We start from the raw sequence: 23,950 nt of genomic DNA on the forward strand, positions 1-23,950 counted from the left end.
AGTATCTACCCAGCAGGTGGTCGAGACTCTACCCTCTACCTCTCAAACGATTCTTTCCGTCGTAGGTAGGTGTCGTCACCTCAGGTCGGGTGACCTCCGGCCTCATCCTTAATTCTTTACCACTTGTATCGCGTCTGCCCCGACCCCTCTCACCTTCGGCCTCCCTCCAGCAATGTGGATGGGTGGACGGCGTGCTAGTCATTTTCTCAATTATTTAATCAAACTTAGTTTCGGAGTGTGTGGAGATCGCGAGATGTCTCTGAGAGTTTGTAATTTAGGGAGCGTGTTTAGGATTCTCTTCTCATATATTAAGACCTGGATAACTCGCGCATCGAGACACTGCTCACCGACCGGAAACATTAACTCCTACTCTGATGTTCAACCAGAGAGCCCAGGACTTCTCGACACAGACAAGACATACACACACCTCAGACACGGCTCACACAGCTTGTAACGAGGAGCTTCCTATAACGACCCCGCGAGGCTTCAGGGACGGCACAGGACTCGAGAAATATGAGTAGACGCGCGTTGCACATACACACGCACAGGCAACGCAATACACAGCCGCAGACAGCTGGACAACAATCCAAAGGCACCTCACGTCAAGTAGTTTCCTCTATGACGGTCGAGGAACTGTCCTCGTAGTTTAAATCTTTTAAGCGTTAAAAGAGTTTTTAGTTTATTTGGTGTGTTGAGGGTACTGGCTGGTGCTCTGCCTGGGCCTCTCCTCAAGTTTCCTCACCATACGTGTCCATGTCGGTCACCCTCCACCCTGTATCGTCTCGTGTGTCTCCCCCTCTCCTCTACATATTGCAAGCCACCGTGAGTCTCGTGGTGTGACGTCACTCATCCTTACAACATACATGTTAACAACACACACAAGCTTTGACTTGTTCCCGAGCCCACCGATAGACCTCTCTTGTTGTTACAATATATATGTATATATTGTTGTCGGGACGGAAGGACAGGGAAAATTACCTACTAATGCTCCCAACAGATCAAATTTTGACCACATTCACAATGAGTACTCGGTGGGACGCGAGAAATAAAAATAAAAACAAGTTTTACAGAAAGTTTATTTAAATTTATTTTGTAAATTCAAGATTCACAACCTTCAGCGTTGCTCACTCACCAGGAACTGACGTGTTCCGTGACTTACAGCTTGCAAACCTCATAATGAATGGTCGCCTTTATTGTTGTAGCATGTAAGGTCAAGGTCACTCTCACTCTCATAACAATACTATGTTATATATAAATACATATATATGAACAACATTACAGCACACGGAACACTCGGCTGCAAAAACATATTCCAGTACTGACTCAAAGAGAACATTACTCTAGACGTGCAGACCTTACAACATTCCACAACTCTCTTGTCAAGAGTAAAAGCATACCATCAATGTGGCTTACAATGAGTTAACTTTATCCAACACTTAACAAATTAATATTTTACACAATGTACATGCAGTTGTAAATGTCTCATAACTGTATTTATCGATCATCACTTCATCGCATGTGTTGCATTTCGAGCACAATTTCTGTCATTCCTAAATAACTTCTTACTAATAAACGAATTCTACACTCGTCGTCAAAAGTATTCTGGATGGTTTTTAATCTCCGTGGCGATGCCCTTCTCGACGAGCGGTGCTGTGAAGCGATCCAGCACGAGTCCACAGCACACGTGAACCGGACGCGAGAGAGCCGCCGCGAGCCGCGCCGCGAGTCCGTCTGCTGCTCCACCCGCATCCACCAGGCTAGTGGCCACCGCGCTGCGCCCATGAGGCACAGCCAACGCCAAGTCGTCTAGTCGCGGCTCTCGACCGCCCACCCACACTAGCAGCGAGTCGCGCATCTTCAAAGATACTACTCGACAAATAAATTCACCACTCCAGACTTCAAACTCGTGGACGCTCCATGAGCTCTTTGTGTACTTCACATTGCGCTTAGTGGTTGTTATGTTCGGGGAACCGCCGATATCCATGATAATTATGCACAGTATTGGAAAGATTATTTGATATTCTTATTCGGTTGTTTACGTTATAAACGCAATCTCTTAACCTGAACGTCAAATGTCACAATATGTCATTTGTCAAAACAGTTTATACATTATTTACTTTTTTTCCTTTATTTATAAGCAAAATATTTTTACACCTTTCAATTAAATATTTCATTAATAAAGACATATTATAATGATACAAAAACTCCTTATCGCCATTGCAATTATATTTATGTACCATAACTATGAATACACAAACGAAACAAATAACCGTATCTACGATAAAATAATTTCATTTTATTAAATGCCATAATATGAAATGATTTATGAATGAAATTAAAAGATGTCTAGTGAAATTACAAAATTTTAATTACAGACTTTCATAGCAAAAATTATTTTGATTCATAGGTTATCTATTATATTTTCTACTTATTATTATTATTTTGTACTATCTACCCAACGTAAAAGGAAACAAAAATAATTTACTTTTATAATGTTGTTAGATATTTTAACTATTTAACAGTTAACCAATTTCGCTTTCACCCTTTTAAAAAATATTGTCCTTTATTTTAAAATATACAGATTTTTTTTAGTCTTTATAAAAATTAAAAGCGCTAAAAGATTTTTTTTAAATATCATATATTTAATTCAATTGAACTCTACAGATCTCATTCAATCATCTAGTTAAAGAAGGATAAATTCATTGTATATAATCTTTGAAAAGACATTTCTTAGCCTTATGTCAACACACTTTTGGCGAATGAAATTAAGACATTTGTATTATTATACGCTTTGATTTGTTGTAATACTGTCGTGTTTGACAGTGATTGGTCAAGGAATGAGCAAAGAAACAATTATAACCAATACCATTGTGAATCGTCAACATTTTTTTTTATAAAATTACATGGAATATAGAATTTGGAGTCTGTTGCTGACAAACTTCGTTTGTTTCACTGTCGAGTCCTTAATTTTGTGCGGCGTCAAGCGCCGGTTTTATGGATCAAAGATATTTAAATAAATCTGTAATATAGTGAATTATACATAATGAAATACTCGTTCCTGTTAGCGCTAGGCGTCTTGCTCCTTTCAGGTAATACTATAGTTGAATAAAAAAACATTGCCATCGTTTTAGTTTGAAATCACGCGTTGCTATTTTTTAGTCGAACACAAAATTAAAAGTAGTGTACATTATTGCAAAACTTAAAGCTAACGGCGCTAATCCTGCAGTACTTATCAGTTAAAAGTTAATTTCGTTCATAAATATAATTTAAGGCATTTATTATTATTAAAGAAATTTCAGAAATAGTGGAACTTCCCTTGTTGACGTTAATTATAATTTTGTATCCTTTTAAAATGTATCATAATATATGTATCCAGGATGCATCCAGGCGCAGGAAGCCGCGCCCAGCGTGGAGGAGGTGACGGTGGACGCTGACCTCGGCGCCTCGAGGGAGGCATCGCGCACCGGTGAGTGACACCTCTTATTAACGGTATTACATAGAACCATACAGTATTTACTAATTTGAGCTATCTTTGTTAGTATTTTTGAGTCAAGTCACATGGAAATGAAATAGTTTCAATACCAACAAATTAGAAATAAGAATGTTTAAGTACATTGTTATCCTGAATAATAGTGTTGTCACACACTACTGTCGGTATGTGTGTATTCTGTGAGGCACCAACTGTCCAGTATCAAGATGTGGTAATCACTTCCACACAAGGAACCCATTATCTGTGACACCAGTAATCCAATGATAACTCACTCTTATTTAAATGTACCGTCAATTAATTCTTTATTTCTTATCAGATTATTAAATCCACTCACATATTTTTAATCAGTGTGTTGATGTATGAAGTGTCCTATCTTTATGATTTTCTGTTCTTGGTTTCTGTATCATGTTAAGTTACTATATTCATGTGACGATCACACAACGGTACAAAACCACACAACAACAATATTTTTTCTATTCATGTATTGTGTATTTTAATTAGGCGCTCCCCTTACTGACAGTAGAATAAGATGCTACCTTAGAATGAGTGAGCGGTTTGTTTTGTGCTTGGATATGTTTAAATATCATTCTCATATTTATTTTTGACTAGCTTCAGAGAAACATGTAACTCTCAGAGTTGTTAACTGGGGGAGTAACTGTTAGAGATAACAACATACGGAGATCATTAACATTAGTAACTAACCTTCAACTCTGCCGACTCTATTACTCTACTCTGAGCTGAGTGTGTCCCATCATCAGGCTTTGTATGAGTAGTGGTCATTTTTCTATGAATGTGGTTTTTTCCATGACTGACAATATAGAGTCGTTCAAAAACCAAGGTGATAGGGTTTCTCCAGCAGAAACAAGGTATATATTATGAAACAAAAACTCACCTCGTCATCGGGATGTCAGTGTAGTCATTCAGAACTTTTGGAAATAAAAAACAGACCAAGTTGTCAGTACTAGTTTATTAACATTTTTCCAAATTTGACAAAACTGATTCGGACCTTAGTCAGTGAAAACACATTTCTGTAGAATGTTTTGAGATGTGTCCCTGTGTTTGTGAATTTATCGTCGTTTGAGACCATAATCAGCAGCGAGCACCCTCAGGCGCTCCTTGAGCCAGGCCGAATCAGCGATGTGATGGCGCGGTGGAGCTAGCAGGCCCGTGTCGGCGGTCCGCTGTACACTCCACCAGCCGTACCTGCCGTCACCCACGCTGTGATAGAGAAACACCTTAACCGATACCGCCGTATAGCGACTCACTCTTGAGCGGAGGTGACCGGCGCCCGGTACTTGTCCCGTGGCCCTCGTGTGAACAGCTCCTGCACCCTCCTCAAGGTGCTCTCGTTCTCCTCCCTCGCTCCAGCCGCATCCTCGGCAACTCTCCCCCACTCCTTAGAGCTCACCGCCGCCGCTGGGAAGGAACACGATTGTTATCGTCATCATAACTCATCGCGTGAAGTAAAAAAACATTTGTTAGTATTTACGGAGCCCGAGCGGTTTTATTGCTGACACGTAGGAGCGACCGAGTTCACGTTGGGAGGCGAAGCGTAGCTTAAAGGATTTTCTGTGCAAATTGTTTGGTTCAGAAGGACAGGTCTCCCGCTCCCGCTCGCTCTGTTCGATCGACATCATAAATATGAGAATGTGAATCTTTTAAATCACTCGGACTAGAAGGTTGAATGACAAATGATTACTAGAATTTTTAATAGTATCGATATTAGAATATCTGGGTATTCTAATATCGACGATTATTTCGTCGATAACATGGTTGCCTTGTAACGAATTTATTTTGGTTGCCATGAATGGTGGTTTCTAGATCGTGTGTGTCGCTTTAGTCGAAGCGGTGCAGTAATGTGAACGTATAGAGAGACAAATTTTTGCATATTCCCGGTTGTCTAGATTTTTTATTTTCTGCCATAGATATTGTTTATATTTGATATTCATACTGATTATGTCATGGTCACGGTGCGACAGATGCGGAGGCTGTGCTGCGTGAGGAGGAGGCCATCTCCCCCGACACGCTGAGTGTGGCTCAGCAGCGAGAGATGCATAAAAACGCACAGAACTATACCTTCCAAACGGAGGTGAACCGCATGATGAAGCTGATCATCAACTCGTTATACAGAAACAAGGAGGTCGGTTGCTTATTTTTTTTTAAGGGAAATTTTCGAAGTGTTCCTTACACAGACTGTTTAGAGATGTTTATTTATATTCCTGGGAAATAATTATGATTCACGTCCGTCGCTCCACAGATCTTCCTCCGCGAGCTGATCTCCAACGGGTCGGATGCGCTGGACAAGATCCGACTGCTGTCTCTTACACAGCGCGAGGTCTTGGACGTCAACCCTGATTTGAGCGTACGCATCAAGGCGGAGCCAGACAAGCGACTCCTGCACATCATCGACTCGGGGGTGGGCATGACCAAGAACGACCTTATCACCAACCTCGGCACCATCGCCAAGTCGGGGACGGCAGACTTCCTGTCCAAGATGCAGGATGTGGAGAAAGGAGGCGCGCAAGAGATGAACGACATGATCGGTCAGTTCGGAGTGGGCTTCTACTCCGCTTTCCTGGTGGCGGACAAGGTCACGGTCGTCTCCAAACACGCGGACGACGACCAGCACGTGTGGGAGTCGGACGCCAACTCATTCAGCGTGGCGCTCGACCCGCGCGGGAACACTCTGAAGAGAGGCACACACATCACGTGAGTACAAACTACATTCGTCAACATACACTATCCCGAAGATCGCCGAGGCCACGTGTAGTGAGGCGGCGGGTCGTGCACGTAATGACATGGCGGAGAGATGTCAGATATTTTAGTTCTCTTTTTTAAAATATATAACAATAACGATCAATGTCCTCGCTGGCAGGCTGCACATGAAGGAGGAGGCTGCGGACTACCTTCAGCCGGACACCATCCGAGCGCTCGTCAAGAAGTACTCGCAGTTCATCAACTTCCCCATACACCTGTGGGCCTCGCGGACCGAGACGGTCGAGGAGCCCGTGGACCAGGACGCCGACGCCGCGGACGACGCGGACGAGGACGCTAAGGTAGGTCGGACATGCGGGACGACATGAAGAAGCGAGCAGACTGACGTCACGTGAACTTGCATCCCACAGGTGGAGTCCGAGGACAAAGCCGACACCAAGAAGACCGAGAAGACCATCTGGGACTGGGAGATCATGAACGACAACAAGCCCATCTGGACCAGGAAGCCGGCTGAGGTGCTCGACGATGAGTACACGCAGTTCTACAAGAGTCTCACCAAGGACACGGCGGCACCGCTCGCCAAGTGAGTGTGTGTGAGGTTGTGAGCGTGCGTGTGGGTGTGGGTGACACGTTTACAATGCCGTGTTGTTCCTTTCAGAGCCCACTTCGTGGCGGAGGGCGAGGTGACGTTCCGCGCGCTGTTGTTTGTTCCCCGTGTGCAGCCCGCGGAGTCCTTCAACCGCTACGGCACCAAAACGGATCACATCAAGCTGTACGTGCGCCGCGTCTTCATCACCGACGAGTTCAACGACCTCATGCCCAACTACCTCGCCTTCATACAGGTTCCTGTCCACTTCACTAAACATTTGTTATATTTGTTACGAAGACATCAGTCGAACTGCAGCGACCTCTATGATCTGTAACAGGGCATCGTGGACTCGGACGACCTGCCGCTGAACGTGAGCCGGGAGACCCTCCAGCAACATAAACTCATAAAGATCATCAAGAAGAAGCTCGTGCGGAAAGCTCTCGACATGCTCAAGAAGATCCCCGACGACGAGTACGAGCACTTCTGGAAGGAATACTCTACCAAGTGAGTGTCGGGAGGCAGGTAGGAGACTAGGGGAGAGGAGGGGGAGACTTGTCTAACGAACATACGTATCTCAACAGCATCAAGCTCGGCGTGATGGAGGACCCGTCCAACCGTTCGCGCCTGGCCAAGCTGCTGCGGTTCCACTCGTCGCGCGGCTCCGACATGACCTTCCTGAGCGACTACGTGTCCCGCATGAAGCAGGGACAGTCCCACATCTACTACATCGCAGGCGCCAGTAGGGCCGAGGTGGAGCGCTCGCCTTTCGCCGAGCGTCTGGTCCGCGCCGGCTACGAAGTGCTCTACCTCACGGAGGCCGTGGATGAGTACTGCCTGTCGTCTCTGCCCGAGTACGACGGGAAAAAGTTCCAGAACATCGCCAAGGAGATCTTCGACCTCGACGAGGGTGAGTGTCGCGTGACGGAGATTCGAGAAGCGACGGATTCCGCCATAGAAATGTTACCTAAACGCATTCGTTTCACAGACGACCGGCAAAAGGAGCAGCTGGAGGCGTACAAGAAGGAGTTCGAACCGCTCACCAAGTGGCTCGGGGACAAGCTGTCGGCCTGGATCACCCGCGCGCAGGTGTCGCGGCGCCTGGCGCGCTCGCCCGCCGCACTAGCCGCCACCGCCTTCGGATGGACAGGCAACATGGAGAGGCTCGCCATGTCCAACGCTCATCAGAAGGCGGACGACGCGCAGCGGCGCCACCATCTCACCCAGAAGAAGACGCTGGAGATCAACCCGCGCCACCCCGTCGTGCGCGAGCTGCTGCGGCGCGTGAGGGACGACCCCGACGACCCACTCGCCCTGGACGCGGCGCGCACCATGCACCGCACGGCGGCGCTGCGCTCGGGGTACATGCTGCAGGAGGGCCAGGCCGGGGAGTTCGCCGACCAGGTGGACGACATGCTGCAGCGGGCGCTGGGCCTGGCGCCCTCAGCCGCGCTCGAAGACGACGACCTGGAGCCCGAGGCCGCCGCCGACGACCACGAGCTGGACGCCGAAGACGACGCACACGAGGAGCTGTAACCTGCGTCGCCCGGAGTGTGCGTGTGTGCGGGGCCGGTCCGCGGACGGCCGCCGGGACCTCATTGAGACTGCCTATTTTTACATTTCGTATATAAGTTCACCGACAGTGTCAGAACATGATTTCTGTAAATAAACAGTAATATTAATTTATTTCGATTCACTGAACCGTCTTTCATATTTGTATTTAGCCAAACTGACATTCTCCCTTACTCAGTCAGGGTCCGCGCCTTCTCTTAAAAAGTGTAATGTTGTCGTTCGTCGAACCCCCCGCAGTCCCTTATCATGACGACACACAGCAGACGGGCGGCGGGGAGCGGGGAGGAGGGCGAACATACATACACAATTATTATTTCAAATAGTGTCGCGACAAGCTCTGGTCGCATTGGAATAGAGATTATTGAAACACAGTAGCATCTGTCTCACTTGGCACTACGCTTGGACCGCGATCCTAGACTTGTTGGTATAGTGCTGGGACACGAGAAGTCGAGAACGTCTACCGCTCACCACCCACCGCCCACCACCACCCTACTGAATCTACAGCTACACGTCATCTTTATAAACTTTTGTCTCAAGTTATTTTTTCAATATTCAACTTCATTCACGTATCAGTTTTTTGATGAACTTTGAAATATTCGGTGGATGAGTTGCGGAGCCGGCGGCCGGGACCGAGCACGGAGCGAGGCTGTTCACAGTCTGATTTTATTTAATATAAGAACTGAAACTGAACAGAACTTCTTTATAAACGTGAATTAGAAACGATTACTTCGAGGGCCTACGTATAGACTAACCCACAGAACCGTTACTTTGGAAACGAGACTTACCAGAAATCTAGAGCTCGTCTGGTCACTCGTACAGGTAAGATAACCGATAAGACTTGGCCTTCATAGTCTGAGTAGATTGGAAAATATAGAGGGAGGGGATGTGTTCTGATGCCTGTGCGTCTGTAGTGGCAGAAATAAGATGGAATGTGAAGAGGACCAGGCGCGGCCAGGTCACGTTACCGTCTAACGTTTTGTTGGAAAAGCTGATGTTATAGTAAATCATCCGAGAGCGAGCTTCATATCAGGCTGGCATTAAATTTACGTAAAATCTTATTTGCAAAGCTAACAGACAGAGAGACGACATGTGAGCTGTGAGAGAACCAAAGAAAACGCTTTAATCTTAGTTGTTATAATATATTTTATGTGATCTCAGAGTTCTTTGTTTTTTCTCGCTACGGCAATCTGTTCGAAAACAATATGCCACTTGATTTAAATGAAACTAATATTTTTCGGATAAACTACGCGTGATTTATTTTTGTAAAAAACTACATACTCACGTGATCACGGTTCATTTAAATATGCCACTTGTTTTGTTTGATGCGAGCCACATGTCCTGGTTATTTTTATTGTTTTCTTCGAGGGCCAATCAATTGCTGAACTGCCCAGCAAACCATCCTTTTGGCTCAGTTTACAAAACTTTGGACGAGTCTGGGAATGCCTTGTCTCTTTAGTCGGCTATAATGTAGTCCACCCTCTCCACTTAAGGCCTGTGCGAGTTCGTTTGCATGGGTTGCTAATTTCTCTTGGTACTTTGGCTTGCCTGGACTATTTCCTCACGAACAGTGTTTATGCCTAGGTCGAGATACATGTATTTGTTGATAATACATTGGGGTAGATCTCATCATCATCATCATCAGCCTATAGGAGCTCACTGCTGAGCAAAGGCCTCTTCTCACATGGAGAAGGTTAGAGCATTAATCACCACGCTTGCTCAAGACGGGTTGGCGATTTCAATCTTATAATTTGAAATTATAAGACCAGGTTTCTCACGATGAATTACTTCACCGTTCGTCAGTGGTGTCTAAATACTCTTAGAAAGTTCATATGAAAATGATCACATTGGTACTTGCCACGTTTCGAACCCGCGCCCTCACGTATGAGAGGCGGGCCTTTAACCTCCAGTTAGTTCTAATAGTTCTTAATAAATATTTTATACGTAAATCTGAAAGATTACAAGAACGTATCATTAGGACGCAGTTACAGTGGGAAGTGCCGAGTGCCAAAGCAGATAACTCCTCATTACCCAAAATATGAAAGATCACAGCCTGTAACCTCGGGTATACCTCATTAAAATACAAGTCAACTACCATTTAGATTTGTTACATATTTAAACATTTAACCCTTAATTAGGCCCGATGCGCACTGGCATTAAAACATTTTTAATATGGTGTGTTCTTAATTTTTACCTGTACAAAGTATAATATCTAAGATCTGTTAGACAATATTAAAATTGAGACAAAAAAAGTGGGCCTATTATGTACTATGCCTGAGGAACTCTCTGTCGTTTTATAAGTTGTTTTCATTATCCCTACTTTTAAATTAGGAACTTCATAGTTTGAACTTCAATCTCCTTAGTGATAACAGGCAATGAATTTTATTTAGTTTTAGATTTGTTCGCGTAGAAAACGTAACTTAATACAAAATTTCTTCATACAAGTTCCAGCTGTGTACGTGAACGCACGGTAAGTAAGAACGATCTAATAATGTTTTGCTAACCACTGATAAGGCCTAGGAATAACGGGCGTAAGTATGTTTGTAATTCGTATGTACCTATAAGTATTTCTTTACTTTTCGGGATGATTACAACTGGTTCCGGAAGGTGGCGCTGCCATTGGTATATAAACTTTTAAACCACTTGGCCGATTGGATTCAATTTTCTCTCGAAAATTAATACATTAATTAAATACAACATGTCATTAAGTGTTCAATGCAAGTAACTTTACATAAGTTTGGTTCAAAGTAGTTTAAAAATATTCCCATGGGAATGAGGCATTTTCCCGCGGTAAAAGGTACCCTTAATGTTGTATCAGGTGATCAGCAACCCCCATATAAAATTTTATTGAAATCCGTCCAGTAGTTTTTAAGTTATAAGTGTACAACAGACAGAAAGACAAAAATATCAAAAATCAAATTTTTGGCGTCTGTTTCTTCTAGGAATACCCCTATAGGGATTTATTTTCAATGTACAGAATTGACTCCGTGAACGATTTTATTATAAGTATAGATAATGATTTGTAATATCAAAGTCAATGTGTCATTTATAGATATGTCACTGACCAATATTATATTTTTATTGCAAGATCATCTCTTGTATAACGGGAACAGTGTCCATATCATACTACCGTCATTAATAGGGTATAGGGTATACGACGACCACTTTCTTTGAATATTGAATTTCTTCAAAATGAATTCTTCAGTAAAACATGTTTAGCTTCATACGAAAGATATAAATATTGGAAATCAAATAAAGGTTTTATGAATTGAAAAAAAAGACAAAGATCTCTATAAAACTCCAATTACCTAGGTAGTCGATAAATCGTGCTATGCCTAATTAAGGCTTAAATATTTTGTAAGAAAAATAAAAGACTTAACTAAACATAAAAATGACATTGTCATTCTAGGACCTCGGTAATCGCATAATTCGCTTCACCTACGTGTACTTAAACGGCTGTTGTTGCGATCTTTTAATTTTATTATCTGCCTATAAAATACTTTTACAGTTGAATCAAGTCATTAGTAAGTTGTTGCAGCATGCAGGTACAGGTGGGTACTATTATGTCGTCTGACTTTATGCTGGTATTGAATGAGATAATAAAAGTAAGAAAGTTTAGAGTTTCCAAATTTCAAGACTATAATACTGTTGACTTGGCGAACTACTTTGTTTCTAGGAATTGATTTGTTTGAACTGTTATCTGACCCTCTTTCTTCATATGCTTCTATAAACTGTGTAATCTGAGTAACTCGTATAAACTCGGTTGTGTTTCTTTCTTACTTGGGTATACTACAAACCATGTTTCCAGTATTTTTCGTAGAAGTATCAGTCCAAAACTCATATACGGCACTCGGCAGCGATGTCTTCAGTGCTGTCAATAGCAATATCTTTTCAAGGTCCAAAAGATCTTTTCTTTTCTGACTAACATCTGAGATATTTGTCTGTAAGATTTTATTATTTTGATTTTCTTTTAATTCTGACAGGACAGTGCTTGACTTCATTTCACGTATTGGAAAGTTCAAATGAAGGCTAAGGCGACAAACGCGCTATCTCAGTAACAGGATATTAACTCTAGTCTTGATAGCATCCTAATTATAATTGGAAGGAAACACGGAAGCTGGTAAACTGTTCCAATTCCTTGGAGCTGCGCATGAGGAAGGAGGAGGCTGTCGCCACCAATAATTAATCTTTTTTACACGTCTCTCCACGCAGACTATAGTAGTAAGGTAACATTTCGCACCGCCTGCCCAAATGTGATAGCAGTATTCCGCGTACGACATGAACTGTGCTGCTTTTTCGGTGAAAAGACACTTTTGTGTTTTGGTACAGTAAAATGTCATATAAATCATCACACCGTATGAAGACTGCCTAAACGGTGAAATTAAGACAATTTACTATCACGGATCACCTCCTTTTCCAACTCTAGTAGATTCCGCCTGGCTCAGGGCTGTTTTGATGCCACTCCACAACTGTGCTGTCATCTACGTATACAAAACGCCCGGTTATAGTTGGCAGTGAAAGTTCTGCAAAAATAGAACTGTGGACACGACAGACCGCTGGAAAACATTCATTGTTAATGGTGTACCTACTATATCAATTAAAAATATTAACAAACAAATAAATATATGGATAGCAAGCATTTCATATTTTATAAGGATGTGCCCTCCATCCTGCCCATCCGCCCTTGGTGTGGGCATCATGGGCTAATATTTGGAAATTGCTATTAAGAAAAAAAATATATAGACGAGCAATAACTTGATTTAACTATAACTGTAAAATAAAATCGCTTGTTGATAATATTTGTAAATCCGAATATTTGCACTAATGCCAATAATAGAATTTACAAATCTATGCCATCGATCCTTTTATATACTATTTTTACGGACTTATTTATTTCAAATATCCATGTCGAGAAATCCAATTATTTTTAATCAGCGGAGAGAATATTTGAGTGATTGACAATAACAAGTCAAGTCGTATCTGTTACTTTATGTGTTAGTAACATTATTCTGATAAAACTTAATAATGTAATATTTCTTTACGAAACTAAATATCTTTGCTTTGCATCGAAACGTTTTTTGTTTTCTTGATATATACTGCCTCACTGTCTCTCTAAGTTAACTCACCCATTTTCACTGAGAATTGTCTTGCTTTCTACAAGTTATTTTTCAATATCTTCACTAACTTTGTCCGCCTATTTTTATGCTAACAGTATTGTTACTGAGTGATATACCTTTTACATCTTCCAGAACCGTTTTTAGAAATGCAGATATTAAGGGTTTTATCAATTCCTTTCCCATAATGTGTTTTTTTTTTAATTTGGTAAGTGGCTCAATAAAATCCATCATTAGTTAAAATACGTGCAGTTAATAAATACTAATGTTGTCATTTTCCAATTTCCTTTCTTTAAAGTAACGCAAATCAAAATCAACACTATGTTCCGTCTTAAAATGCTTTTCAAGACGACCTCTTTTCATTTATTCTTTGGTCGAGCATTGCTGGCAAAAAAGACTGAAGACAAAACTGCAAGGGCTCGTTGAGAACAGTATGAACAATATATATTAAAATAAATTGAATATGAGAGAGGAAGCATATACCTACAAAAGAAATATGATTTAACTATAGGTATATAAAACATAATTTTTTCACTTGATGAAATTTAAATAGTTATAATATTTAAAAAAAATCAAATACACTTACATCTGCAAGTATATATAATAAATCAACAATTAATTGACGGATTCACGTTTTAAATTACCACTAACTGAATAATGTGAAACTCAACAGAAGTCAAGTTCCAGTGATCACTCACCTCGAGGTGCGAACAAGGAGGTTATTTATGTAGAGTTGTAAAGCGCTCAGGCTTCCCCGCGGCAGAAACCGCCCTCCGCTTACAATACCGAAGAACTTGACAATTCTAATCACCCAGTTAATATTGCGGTAGTCAAACGAATATAGAAGTATTAATAATCAGTGACGTATACTTTTATGCAACAAAATGCTTTTATTGTTAGATTTGGCACTGATACTAGGTGTATTGCATTAAAATAGTCGGGAGGAAAAGACTTGTGCTTAATTGCCTCTATTTTATTTAAATATTTATGCCCCCTTTGAGACCTGGGCCCCACCTAGGAAGTAAGTTTCATCGAATATAGGTACTTTTTTTTACAAACAAGTGACTTCTCCGGAAAATGATCAGTATTTATAGCAAATAATAAATAACCAAAAATATAATTCCTGGGCACAACTTAAGTTAGCTACATTATCAATATCATGGACCATCAAATCACCAATCGATTCTATGATTTTGGATAGTGATGTGTCTCTACGGCTCTTCACGTTTCCTCCGTTATAAAATGTAAACTATAGTTTTCTGATTTAGTTACGTCTTCTCATTCAAAATTTAAAGTTGTAAAAGACCATGCCATCAAGGTCAACAAGTATTACGAACTCACTAAGAATAGGTTCGTTGTAAATTTGTACTTTGCTCGTTGTAAATCTCTTGGGCCTTATAATAACAGCTAAGCCTACTAAAAGCCTTGGGCCTGTCCAGAACTAACATCAGTTCATTCTTGGTACGTGCGTCGAGGGCAGCCCTAGTAGGTTCATTTCAAATTTTGTTAGGTAGAGAGAAGAGCTTGGACGGTGGAAATGTGCGTTTATGGCGCGTTAGATAGGGGCCCCTTAAACCTACACCTGGATCACAAGTCCCAGGCACTGATGAAGCTCCTCTCCCTACAACGCGATGGACCCGGCATCCTCACGGTGAGTCCACGGAATGCTGAGAGGCTTCGTCTTTACAAAGTTATTGTGTAGTAAATAAAGTGAGGTCAGAAATTCATAATTTAATGTTATAGGTTCTTATTTCATGAATATATATAAAAAAAATCAAACAAATTTATTATACTATCAACAAAAATACTTAACAAAATACATTATTGTAATAAGTGACCTTCCAATTTTTTCAGTTTATCTTTTTTATAAATACATAAAAAAGTCAGGCCAAGCTCAGCATCTGCTGCTGTCTGATGCAGAAAATACTTCCACCCTATATGGTTCCTGGACACACTTAGTGTTCTTTATTTTGTAACATTTCGGTTACTTGGTCACTCATTATTCCTAATTCCTACATATTAATCTTTCTCAAGCCATTAGATGTTTCTGTATTCTAATCATTTGAAATAACTAAAGCAGTGATAGTTGATGTGGTGACTTGATCTTACAAAAACTATAACATAATAAAATATGAATACTTGACTGAGCACCGCATTAGAATTTAAAACAAGATACACAGTCAATAACAATTACACACTGAACAATGAACGCACACACAGAGCAATAGCTACCTAACTATAAATACTCTTCCTATGGTCTGTTCTTTTAAGGCTGATAATATTTATTTTCATCTCGTCCAATTTTACTCCATCATTTTTTTGTGCCATTGACAAATATCTATTGTGAATATTCATTGTGGGTAACAGAGAGTATTACTCCCTCCAAAATATCAAAAAATAGTTTTTTTTAATATACAAAAATATTACATAACACTCTAGCACTAACACTGTCATTATCTATGTACAATATGTACAAAAGGTATTAAGAGATTTGTAGTAATTTTGTCATGTCATAAAATTATTCTACTAAAATATCTAATATGGTTCAATTTGACTAAGAGAAAGTCTGACAAATGACGTCAGACAGGCAGCAGTGGTCGGTGGGCATCTTCCTCGCGGCGCCGCAATTTAGCCCGATTGTACGCGAGCACGCCGAGCCCTGCTAACGCCATGCCCGCCAGATTGAGGGGCGGCGCTGGGTTCCGGAGCAGCAGCAGTGAAGCCGCCACCACGGCCGCACGTTTCGCGGCCGACGCCACGGCGTACGCCAGCGGAGACACGCGGGACAGGACACTGAACGCTGCCACGGCCTGCAACCACGCCAGAGCACCGTCCGCCGCGAGCAGTGTACCCGCGTGTGTCCAACCCGCCGCCGGCCGCGCCGAGTACAGTGCACTCGCTTCTGCGACCATCCAGATAGGGGTCAGCGGCACCAAGGCAAGCGCGCTCAGCAGCTGCAGCAGGCGTAGGTGATGTGCGCCCGAGTCGCGCATGACTCGCTTAGAGTATAGATGCTGGAGGCTCAATAGGGCAGCAGCCGCCAGGGCCGCTCCCATACCTTGAGCGTCGAAGTGAAGTTCGGTTGCTGAGGCGACCGCTACGCCGGCCGCGATTAGCAGCAGCGATCCTTGCACGCCCGGCGTCTGCCGCTCGCCGAAAAGTAGCCACGCGAGCGCTGCCGTCCATAGAGGAGTAGTAGCCTTCACTGAATATGAGAAAGATGAAAGAGGAATTAGACTGCCAGTAGCTGTTGAAGAATTACAAATATATTGATATAGTCGACTAACCCGTGTGAGCATATGAAATCGGTACTTTCCATATAGAAATTTGAGAGAACATCGTTGTAAGAAATTTGGCTAAAGCAAGGGGCCCCAGCACACGAAGATAATAAGACCGCGGAAAGGAGGGCGCTCGACGTATGCCGCAAGCAGCGAAGGCGGGCATGCTGTATAATACTGTGGACGTCAGCTGCACCATAGTCACTGACATAGGAAAAGGCAGTTCGGTCAAAACCAACTTGCCCACCACGTTGCTAGCTGAACTTAGAGTGTACCAGAGAACACATAACGATCCTACTATTAGTGCTTCTTTTCTAGATCCCATGATGATAAATATATCTTTTAAAAATCTCAAGAACCCGTTTTATTTTCGTAAATACGATGGCACTACATGGTTTGCGTTACAAGTTTATATACCGCAGAGGTCAATGAAAGTTCTGTTTTTTAAATTAATATCCACTTGTTTATAACGTATTATTTTACAATAATATGAGACACCTCCGCGTAATATATAAATATTATTTGAATAACGCAACGACTTTATCATTTTCTTTAACAACGGTGACTGACGTGTAACGTGAGTCGTGACACTTGTTTAGTGTCGGATGACATTTGTCATTTGTCAGTTACAAATTTTTGCGGTCATGACTGTAGAAAGAATCCTTTTTTTTACATCAGGTCATCAATAATAAATTAGATGGCTATAGTGAGTAAAATGAAACTATATCCATATGACTAGGATAACATTGGTAATTATAAATTTTATGGTTTCAATGATTTAGGCTATTAAAATTGAATAACATTCTACAGAGACTTGAAATACATAAGCTGTATTTTTTTATATACTAGGTTTTACAATCTATGACTTAAATGATGTCAGTTGTCAAAGGAATCGGAGAAAGTTTTGCTACAAGTTTATTTTAGTTGCAAAAATATTTATTACCGTAATTATAGTATAATTGTATGAACTTTTAGTTTCTAATATTTAATTTGATCAATAAAATTTTACAAACGTTCGAAAAAGTTATTATTTTAATCGTTATTTATATTTAATACATCTATTTTTTTAAACTGATCATATTTTGTATAAAATTCAACAAGAAGTCTCTTTAGTATATCTTCCGGAGATCTTTTGAGGGTAAGTCGTTGGAGTGCTATTATTAAATGTATGTGAGGTAGAAAGACGCGCCTGCGCTTGCGCCTTGTTTTTCCTTGTTTTCTAAATATTGTAATGTAAATCGAAGTGGTCGTTGTTTCATAATTATACATTTCTAAGTCCCCGTAGGTCCATTTGGTCCTGTGCTCGGCAGTCGCCTCTCTCTAGTTGAGAATGTTATCTTTATCTGTATGACACTGATACTACACATGATAAAAATAATGATTACTGATGTATTACAAACTACATCATGCCAACTCTTCATGATTTTATATTTACTTGTACACTAACATTATTTCGTTAACAACTTTTTGTCATTTTTTTCATTTAAAAACACTTTGTCACAGTAATTTTTAAAATTGTTTATCTAAGCCAATTACTGTAGCAGTTTATATCATAATGAGTGATATAATTAAGAACCACATTTTATGAAGACACATCAGTTTTATTTTAAAGTGTAAAAGTAATTCATATTATGTAGAGGATATTTTTTTATTGTAACATTTGTGAGTATGGAGGTAGGTTAAGGGTAAGTTTACTTATCAAAGTACAATAAGATATTCAGTAACATAACAACTTTCCTAGTAGCAATAATTATAATAATATAAACATTAACAATCCAAGTCAGGTTAGTATGAAAAAAAACTTTTACAGCAAGATATGTGAGATGCTTTGAAACATTTCCACATATAAGAGTTACATTATGTATGAGGGTCGGTTGTTTCTTATTGTTTAAATGACTGTAAGGAGTTCAACGACATTTGGGTTGAAGTTTTGTTGTAATATTGAATACTAACAAATGGCATTTTTATGGAATATAAGAAGATAATGCGAATAACAAAAATATATCTAAAGGAATTGGTTTTTGATATAAACACTTCTTATATATCAATGAAATACATCACTAGAAAATCTCAAAATCACTTAAAAAGGTCAAATCCTTATCATTTTACAAAATCCACCTCAATTGGTCTGGTACAAGCAATGTTTGAACATTAGAAGTTAGAAATTAGAAGTCTTAACATTTTGTATGGTTGGCCTCAATTACAAAGTTTTTTCCTTTTTAATTCAATATATGGCAATTCTATCTATCTATCATAGTAATCACTTATGCCCAGAAATTTATCTATATATATATATTAAGAATTTGTGAGAAAAGAGATCTGTGGGAGATGTACCCATACAGCGACAGATGTTGATATGGATATTTTTTATTAGTTGGTACTTTGTACTTGAGAAGAGTGACATACAGGAAATCTTTACAAAATTTATTTTATGGAGCCATTGCCATAAAATTACCCTAAACAATTAATAAAAGATAGAATAGCATAGCATAGAATGTTTAACATGCTAAAATCACAAAATCATTAGTGAGAGGGAGGCGGAGGAGGGCGGCGGGCGCGGTGATGCGGCGATGGCGTCGCGGCGCGTGACGCGCAAGTGGGAGGTGTTCGCCGGACGGAACCGGTTCTGGTGCGACGGACGCCTCATGACGGCGCCACATCCCGGGGTGTTCGCGCTCACGCTGGCTCTCATCTGTGGCACGTGTGTGCTGCACTTTGCCTTCGACTGCCCCTTCCTGGCAGCGCGCGTGTCCGGCGCTGTGCCGGCGGCGGGCGCGGCGCTGTGTGGAGTGACGCTGGCGGCTCTGCTGCGCACGGCCTTGTCGGATCCGGGTATAATTCCGCGCGCAGCTCCGCACGAGGCCGCCGCGTTGGGAGCGCTGGAGGCGGCCGACGGAGCCGCTGGCCGCCCGCCGCCGCGCGCTCGGGAGGTGCTCGTGCGCGGACGGCCCGTCAAGCTCAAGTATTGTTTCACTTGCAAGATGTTTCGTCCGCCGCGCGCCTCGCACTGCTCGCTCTGCGACAATTGCGTCGACCGCTTCGACCACCATTGCCCCTGGGTCGGCAACTGTGTCGGGAAGCGCAACTATCGCTACTTCTACTTGTTCGTGGTGTCGCTCTCCTTCCTGGCGGTGTGGGTGTTCGCGTGTGCGGTGACTCACCTGGCGCTGCTGGCGCGAGGCGCTGGGCTGGCGGCAGCACTGCGGGCGACTCCCGCCTCCGCCGTCGCGGCCGCCGTGTGCTTCCTGTCAGTGTGGTCGGTGCTGGGGCTGGCCGGCTTCCACACCTACCTCGCCTCTACGGACCAGACAACTAACGAGGATGTGAGTGTTCTTCTTTAATGTGCGCTTTAATTGATTCGACACTTATTTATCTTTAAAGAACAAGTATTAATCCGATCGTTCCGTCCGTGTCCGTCAGATAAAGGGATCATTCTCCCGCCGCGGCTCGGGAGGTGCGGGCACGAACCCGTACTCGCGCGGTAACGCGTGCGCAAATTGCTGGCATGTTCTCTGCGGTCCCCTCGCGCCGAGTCTCATCGACCGGTGAGTGAATGCTGTGACCCGAGCTACAAAATGTCCTCCGCACAAATAGATGAAAGAGAACATCATACGCAGACAACAGTTTGATTGCCTAAGAACCGCGGTCATCCCTCGTGCTTCATAGCGATTGTGGGACGTATATTATAAAATATAACGATTCGGAAGATCTCAAGGGTCCATTCGATGCAGGCGCGGTGTCTTGTCGAGCGACACACGCGACGACCTACCGCCGCGCTTCGCTCACATCATGTGCGTGCCCCCTGCCCCGGCCCCGGGACCCCCCGCAGCCCCCGCACCCCTAGCCGACCTCGCACTCGCCCGCACCGACACACAGGAACGGTGAGTAAAGAACGAAACCTTCTCGAGTAACTTTTAATTTCACCGCACATAGATCAGCTAAGGTCCTCGGCTTCCGGCGCGGGCAGGAGCCCTCGGCGGGAGTTACACGAATCTGTTCGAAGGTGGCGACGCGACGCGCCACGCGTACACGAACCACAGCCTGGAGCCCGAGCCCGTGCCGCTGCAGGAGGTGGCGGTGGCGGCCGCGCTCAGCGCCTCGCGCCTGCGCCTGCTGCACGACACCACCATGATAGACGCGGCGCTCGACCTCGACGACCCCGTGGCGCCCGCCGCCGCGCTCTGACCGCGGCGGGGGAGACGCCGGAGAAGCCCGTGTCCTCTGGAGGCGGCTCAGGAAGGGACCTTAACATTACTCACATAGAGACGGTCGGGTGGCGAGCCGGCGAGCCTCCGGTATCAAATGTTTTATGGAATACATTAACTGCTGTTACATATTAAGTGAGTTTATCGAAGTAGTCGTGGCGATGGCTGCGTCCATCATGATATAAATATGAGGTTTAATAAATAAACATGTATATAATATATGTACATACACATTTGATAATTTATTAATTTTCTTTGCGAGACGAATCAAATAAAAATGTATTTTGTATATAACAGACGTCGCAGATCATTTTCAGTCAAATTACACTCCGCGGAAGATAATAACCGGTTCCCTGTCCCAAGACCCTGCTCGGGTCACTACGAAACGGCATGACCACAGTTTGCTTCACCGCCTCTACGCTTCTTCGGGAACATATAATTCCGCATGAAGCCGTAAGACGGGTTGAGGTGTCGATGATCGCTGCTTTCACAAATGTTTCAGTCTACGTTTTCACTAGCGGCGCTAGTCGCCGATGGGTTTCGGTCCGCTAGAAAATGTGTTATGCTGCTTTTCTGTGGATAACCAACGCTAGGTCGATGAACACCGAAGATTGAGGCTTCTCACTAACAGCACTTTTAAATAAACCGAAACACCAAAAATACTAAGCCACACGAGTACGTGAAGCGCGAACCCGCTGAACACGGGTCCGCTTGGATTATAACCAAACACGGCGTTCTTATGTGTTAAAACCTGTGATTACCGCAGCAGCAGGTCGTTGTGACCGCCGGCTTTGCCACGTGACGGCTCTGGAAGCGTCACGCCGACATTGCTTCAACACCTGCATCTCTTCCACTCCAGAAGTAGTTTTCACCACTTAGTTTGTCTCTCGTTCGGAAGGCTCTACTTCAACGGTCGCTGCCGAGTGCGACTTAATGTTGCCCCACTAAGTTTACCGTCTTTGAGCTTTTTTAAATGTTTGTTTTTAATGTCACGAAGGTCGCATAAAAGATAATAATAAAGTAAGAAAACATTTTTTGTTTTTTTAATTAATGCACGATTTTATCTTTTTTTTATTCTTTATTTCCCATAAAATTGATAAATGCACAAAGAGGTGGGCTTTATTCTTAAACAGCATTCTCTACCAGCCAACGTTTAGTATACATTATTTATAACACAATGAGAGATATTTTCTATATTAATAATGTACATACATATTATATTTAATTATATACATGTTCTGACTCATATTTTTTTTAATTAATTTATTAATTAACTAGCAAGGAGGTGCTTCATAAGCAGTTACTTAAAAGAATTGCGACTTGGCGCTCTTCGGAAATTATCAGGCACATCAGTCCCCAGTCGTGTAGTCGTGTTCCACAGTGTAGCAACCACAGTGAATGATTCGCCCATGAAACTGGTGTGATTTGCAGGCTGTATCGAGACTAATAAGGGTGATAAAATATCGCCTCGAGAAACATCGGAGTCGATCGCACACAAGTCAGATTGCTCAATACCAAGAGTTGCCTGTCACCCCTCCAAGATACGAAGAGAACCATTGTAAAACAGAGCCGGAAATATTAAAGAGCCAGGAGCAGATCAAATCAACGGCATTGAATGCATTACTAAAGTCAATGAGAACTAATAATGTAACATGTTTTTTTATCCATAGACTTACGAACATAACATATAGAACATAGCCTTCAGTGAGTTACAGCAATGTAGTTGTCTTACTGTGACCTAACTGAAGGCTGATTGATAAGGATTAAACAACCAATTCTGGGTGAGATATGTTGAATTTACTCAAGTACTTCTATGACTTTAGATGGGAACGGGAGGATGGAAATGGGAAGATAATGAGATGGTAGGTAAGGGATAGTGGGTGAACAAATGCCTTACGCCAGGCTATAGGAAATGATTTGAAAGTTGTGAAAAAAATTATTATGCGTGTTGTTGCGTCTAAGAGGGAATCTAAAGCAAGAATTACCATAGATTAACTAATTTAGTCACAACCCACAAGTGTAGATTTAATAGAGGTGATTTAATAGTATCGGCAGTTTGCTAACTCTGCAGATACCTGGGACTTAGTCCCGGGATGAAGATAGGAGGAGGAAGAGATGTGAGTGCCAAGGATACTAAAATCAATATTAACATTGACGTCATTAGGTTGCAATTTGAATATGCCAAGAGACGTAAGAAATTTAGACACTTCTAAAGGGTTTTAACTACTACAGAGGTCAATGACAGCGGCGTTTCAAATATCTACGCAACCTATTACACCGATTCCTTGCAGTTTTAAATATAAGCCAATTGTTTTCCGTGCTTTCCGATTTTAATTTTAAAAAAGGCTTTATCTCTTTCCAAATGAAATTTACAGGATTCGTTATTGAACCAAGGAGTTCTATTATGTTTAAGCTTAATACTACGTAAAGGAGCAATTTTATCGTAAAGGTGGAAAATAGTTTTGTTCAGAAAGTTGACATTATAAGTTTATTAAAATATGTAAAAAACAAGGTTTTGGGTTTGTGTTTTTACACTTTGATCATATAAGATATAAAAATAAGGTCATGGAGAAAATGCTAGGGCAACAATTTGACCAGTTTTTACAACGAGATTAAATTTAGAAACAATAGTCCGGTCCAAAATATTGCTTGGAATAACTAAAGTTATGAGTCGTTTCTGCGCAGAGAAGGAGTCAAGAATCGTACGAAATTTGATAGGCCTTGATTCTGATTTTAACGTTCAGGTGTTAAAATGACCCATAATAATTAAGCGATCCTAGTAAGGTACTATGTTTTCCGGATTGTGCTCAAGATCTAAATTAATCTCTGAAATCAAAAACTCATCGCCATTAGTAAAATGTTACTAAGATTGTGCTTAACTTCATAAGGAATATGACTTTTAAGGTAAATTGCCAAACCCCGTCATGTTTTTCCAATTTTGACATTTTTAATTAAAACGAAATTTGGTATGACAAACCAAGACTAACTTAAAT

The 23,950-nt window shown here is 42.0% G+C and overlaps 5 protein-coding genes across 8 annotated transcripts; 2 read left to right on the top strand and 3 right to left on the bottom strand.

Annotated features, from left to right (window-relative positions):
- Positions 1-1,059: 1,059 nt before the first annotated feature.
- LOC116765831 (uncharacterized) lies at positions 1,060-2,073 on the bottom strand. The gene has a single exon (XM_032655431.2). It carries the CDS (start codon positions 1,982-1,984, stop codon positions 1,592-1,594), a length of 393 nt encoding a protein of 130 aa, XP_032511322.1. The 5' UTR covers positions 1,985-2,073; the 3' UTR covers positions 1,060-1,591.
- Positions 2,074-2,913: 840 nt separating this feature from the next.
- On the top strand, positions 2,914-8,487 carry LOC116765533 (endoplasmin). Its single transcript, XM_032655016.2, has 10 exons — positions 2,914-3,089; positions 3,377-3,466; positions 5,470-5,630; positions 5,748-6,199; positions 6,366-6,546; positions 6,616-6,788; positions 6,864-7,047; positions 7,132-7,298; positions 7,376-7,701; positions 7,780-8,487. Exons 1-10 carry the CDS (start codon positions 3,044-3,046, stop codon positions 8,325-8,327), a joined length of 2,328 nt encoding a protein of 775 aa, XP_032510907.1. The 5' UTR covers positions 2,914-3,043; the 3' UTR covers positions 8,328-8,487.
- LOC133319010 (uncharacterized) lies at positions 4,443-14,310 on the bottom strand. Of its 2 annotated transcripts, XM_061521814.1 has the most exons (3): positions 4,980-5,199; positions 4,756-4,906; positions 4,443-4,693 (listed from the first exon to the last, which is right to left on the bottom strand). In XM_061521814.1, exons 1-3 carry the CDS (start codon positions 5,125-5,127, stop codon positions 4,558-4,560), a joined length of 435 nt encoding a protein of 144 aa, XP_061377798.1. In that variant the 5' UTR covers positions 5,128-5,199; the 3' UTR covers positions 4,443-4,557. The 2 variants fall into 2 exon arrangements, 1 of the variants encoding a protein (XP_061377798.1); XR_009752716.1 differs by lacking the exon at positions 4,980-5,199 and adding an exon at positions 14,173-14,310 and having other exon boundaries at positions 4,443-4,906.
- An 880-nt stretch (positions 14,311-15,190) lies between these two features.
- Positions 15,191-17,350, bottom strand: LOC116765927 (solute carrier family 35 member E1 homolog). Its single transcript, XM_032655576.2, has 2 exons — positions 16,762-17,350; positions 15,191-16,679 (listed from the first exon to the last, which is right to left on the bottom strand). Exons 1-2 carry the CDS (start codon positions 17,075-17,077, stop codon positions 16,054-16,056), a joined length of 942 nt encoding a protein of 313 aa, XP_032511467.1. The 5' UTR covers positions 17,078-17,350; the 3' UTR covers positions 15,191-16,053.
- Positions 17,351-17,636: 286 nt separating this feature from the next.
- Positions 17,637-22,008, top strand: LOC116765847 (palmitoyltransferase ZDHHC18). 3 transcript variants are annotated; one of them, XM_032655470.2, is made up of 5 exons: positions 17,637-17,890; positions 19,280-20,075; positions 20,173-20,297; positions 20,484-20,633; positions 20,720-22,008. In XM_032655470.2, exons 2-5 carry the CDS (start codon positions 19,323-19,325, stop codon positions 21,090-21,092), a joined length of 1,401 nt encoding a protein of 466 aa, XP_032511361.2. In that variant the 5' UTR covers positions 17,637-17,890; positions 19,280-19,322; the 3' UTR covers positions 21,093-22,008. The 3 variants fall into 3 exon arrangements, with proteins under 3 accessions (XP_032511361.2, XP_032511362.2, XP_061377962.1); XM_032655471.2 differs by having other exon boundaries at positions 20,756-22,008; XM_061521978.1 differs by lacking the exon at positions 17,637-17,890 and adding an exon at positions 17,899-18,437.
- The last annotated feature ends 1,942 nt before the right edge of the window (positions 22,009-23,950 follow it).

The sequence above is a fragment of the Danaus plexippus genome, chromosome 11 (genome assembly GCF_018135715.1).
Source record: "Danaus plexippus chromosome 11, MEX_DaPlex, whole genome shotgun sequence".
NCBI classification, from domain to species: domain Eukaryota; kingdom Metazoa; phylum Arthropoda; class Insecta; order Lepidoptera; family Nymphalidae; genus Danaus; species Danaus plexippus.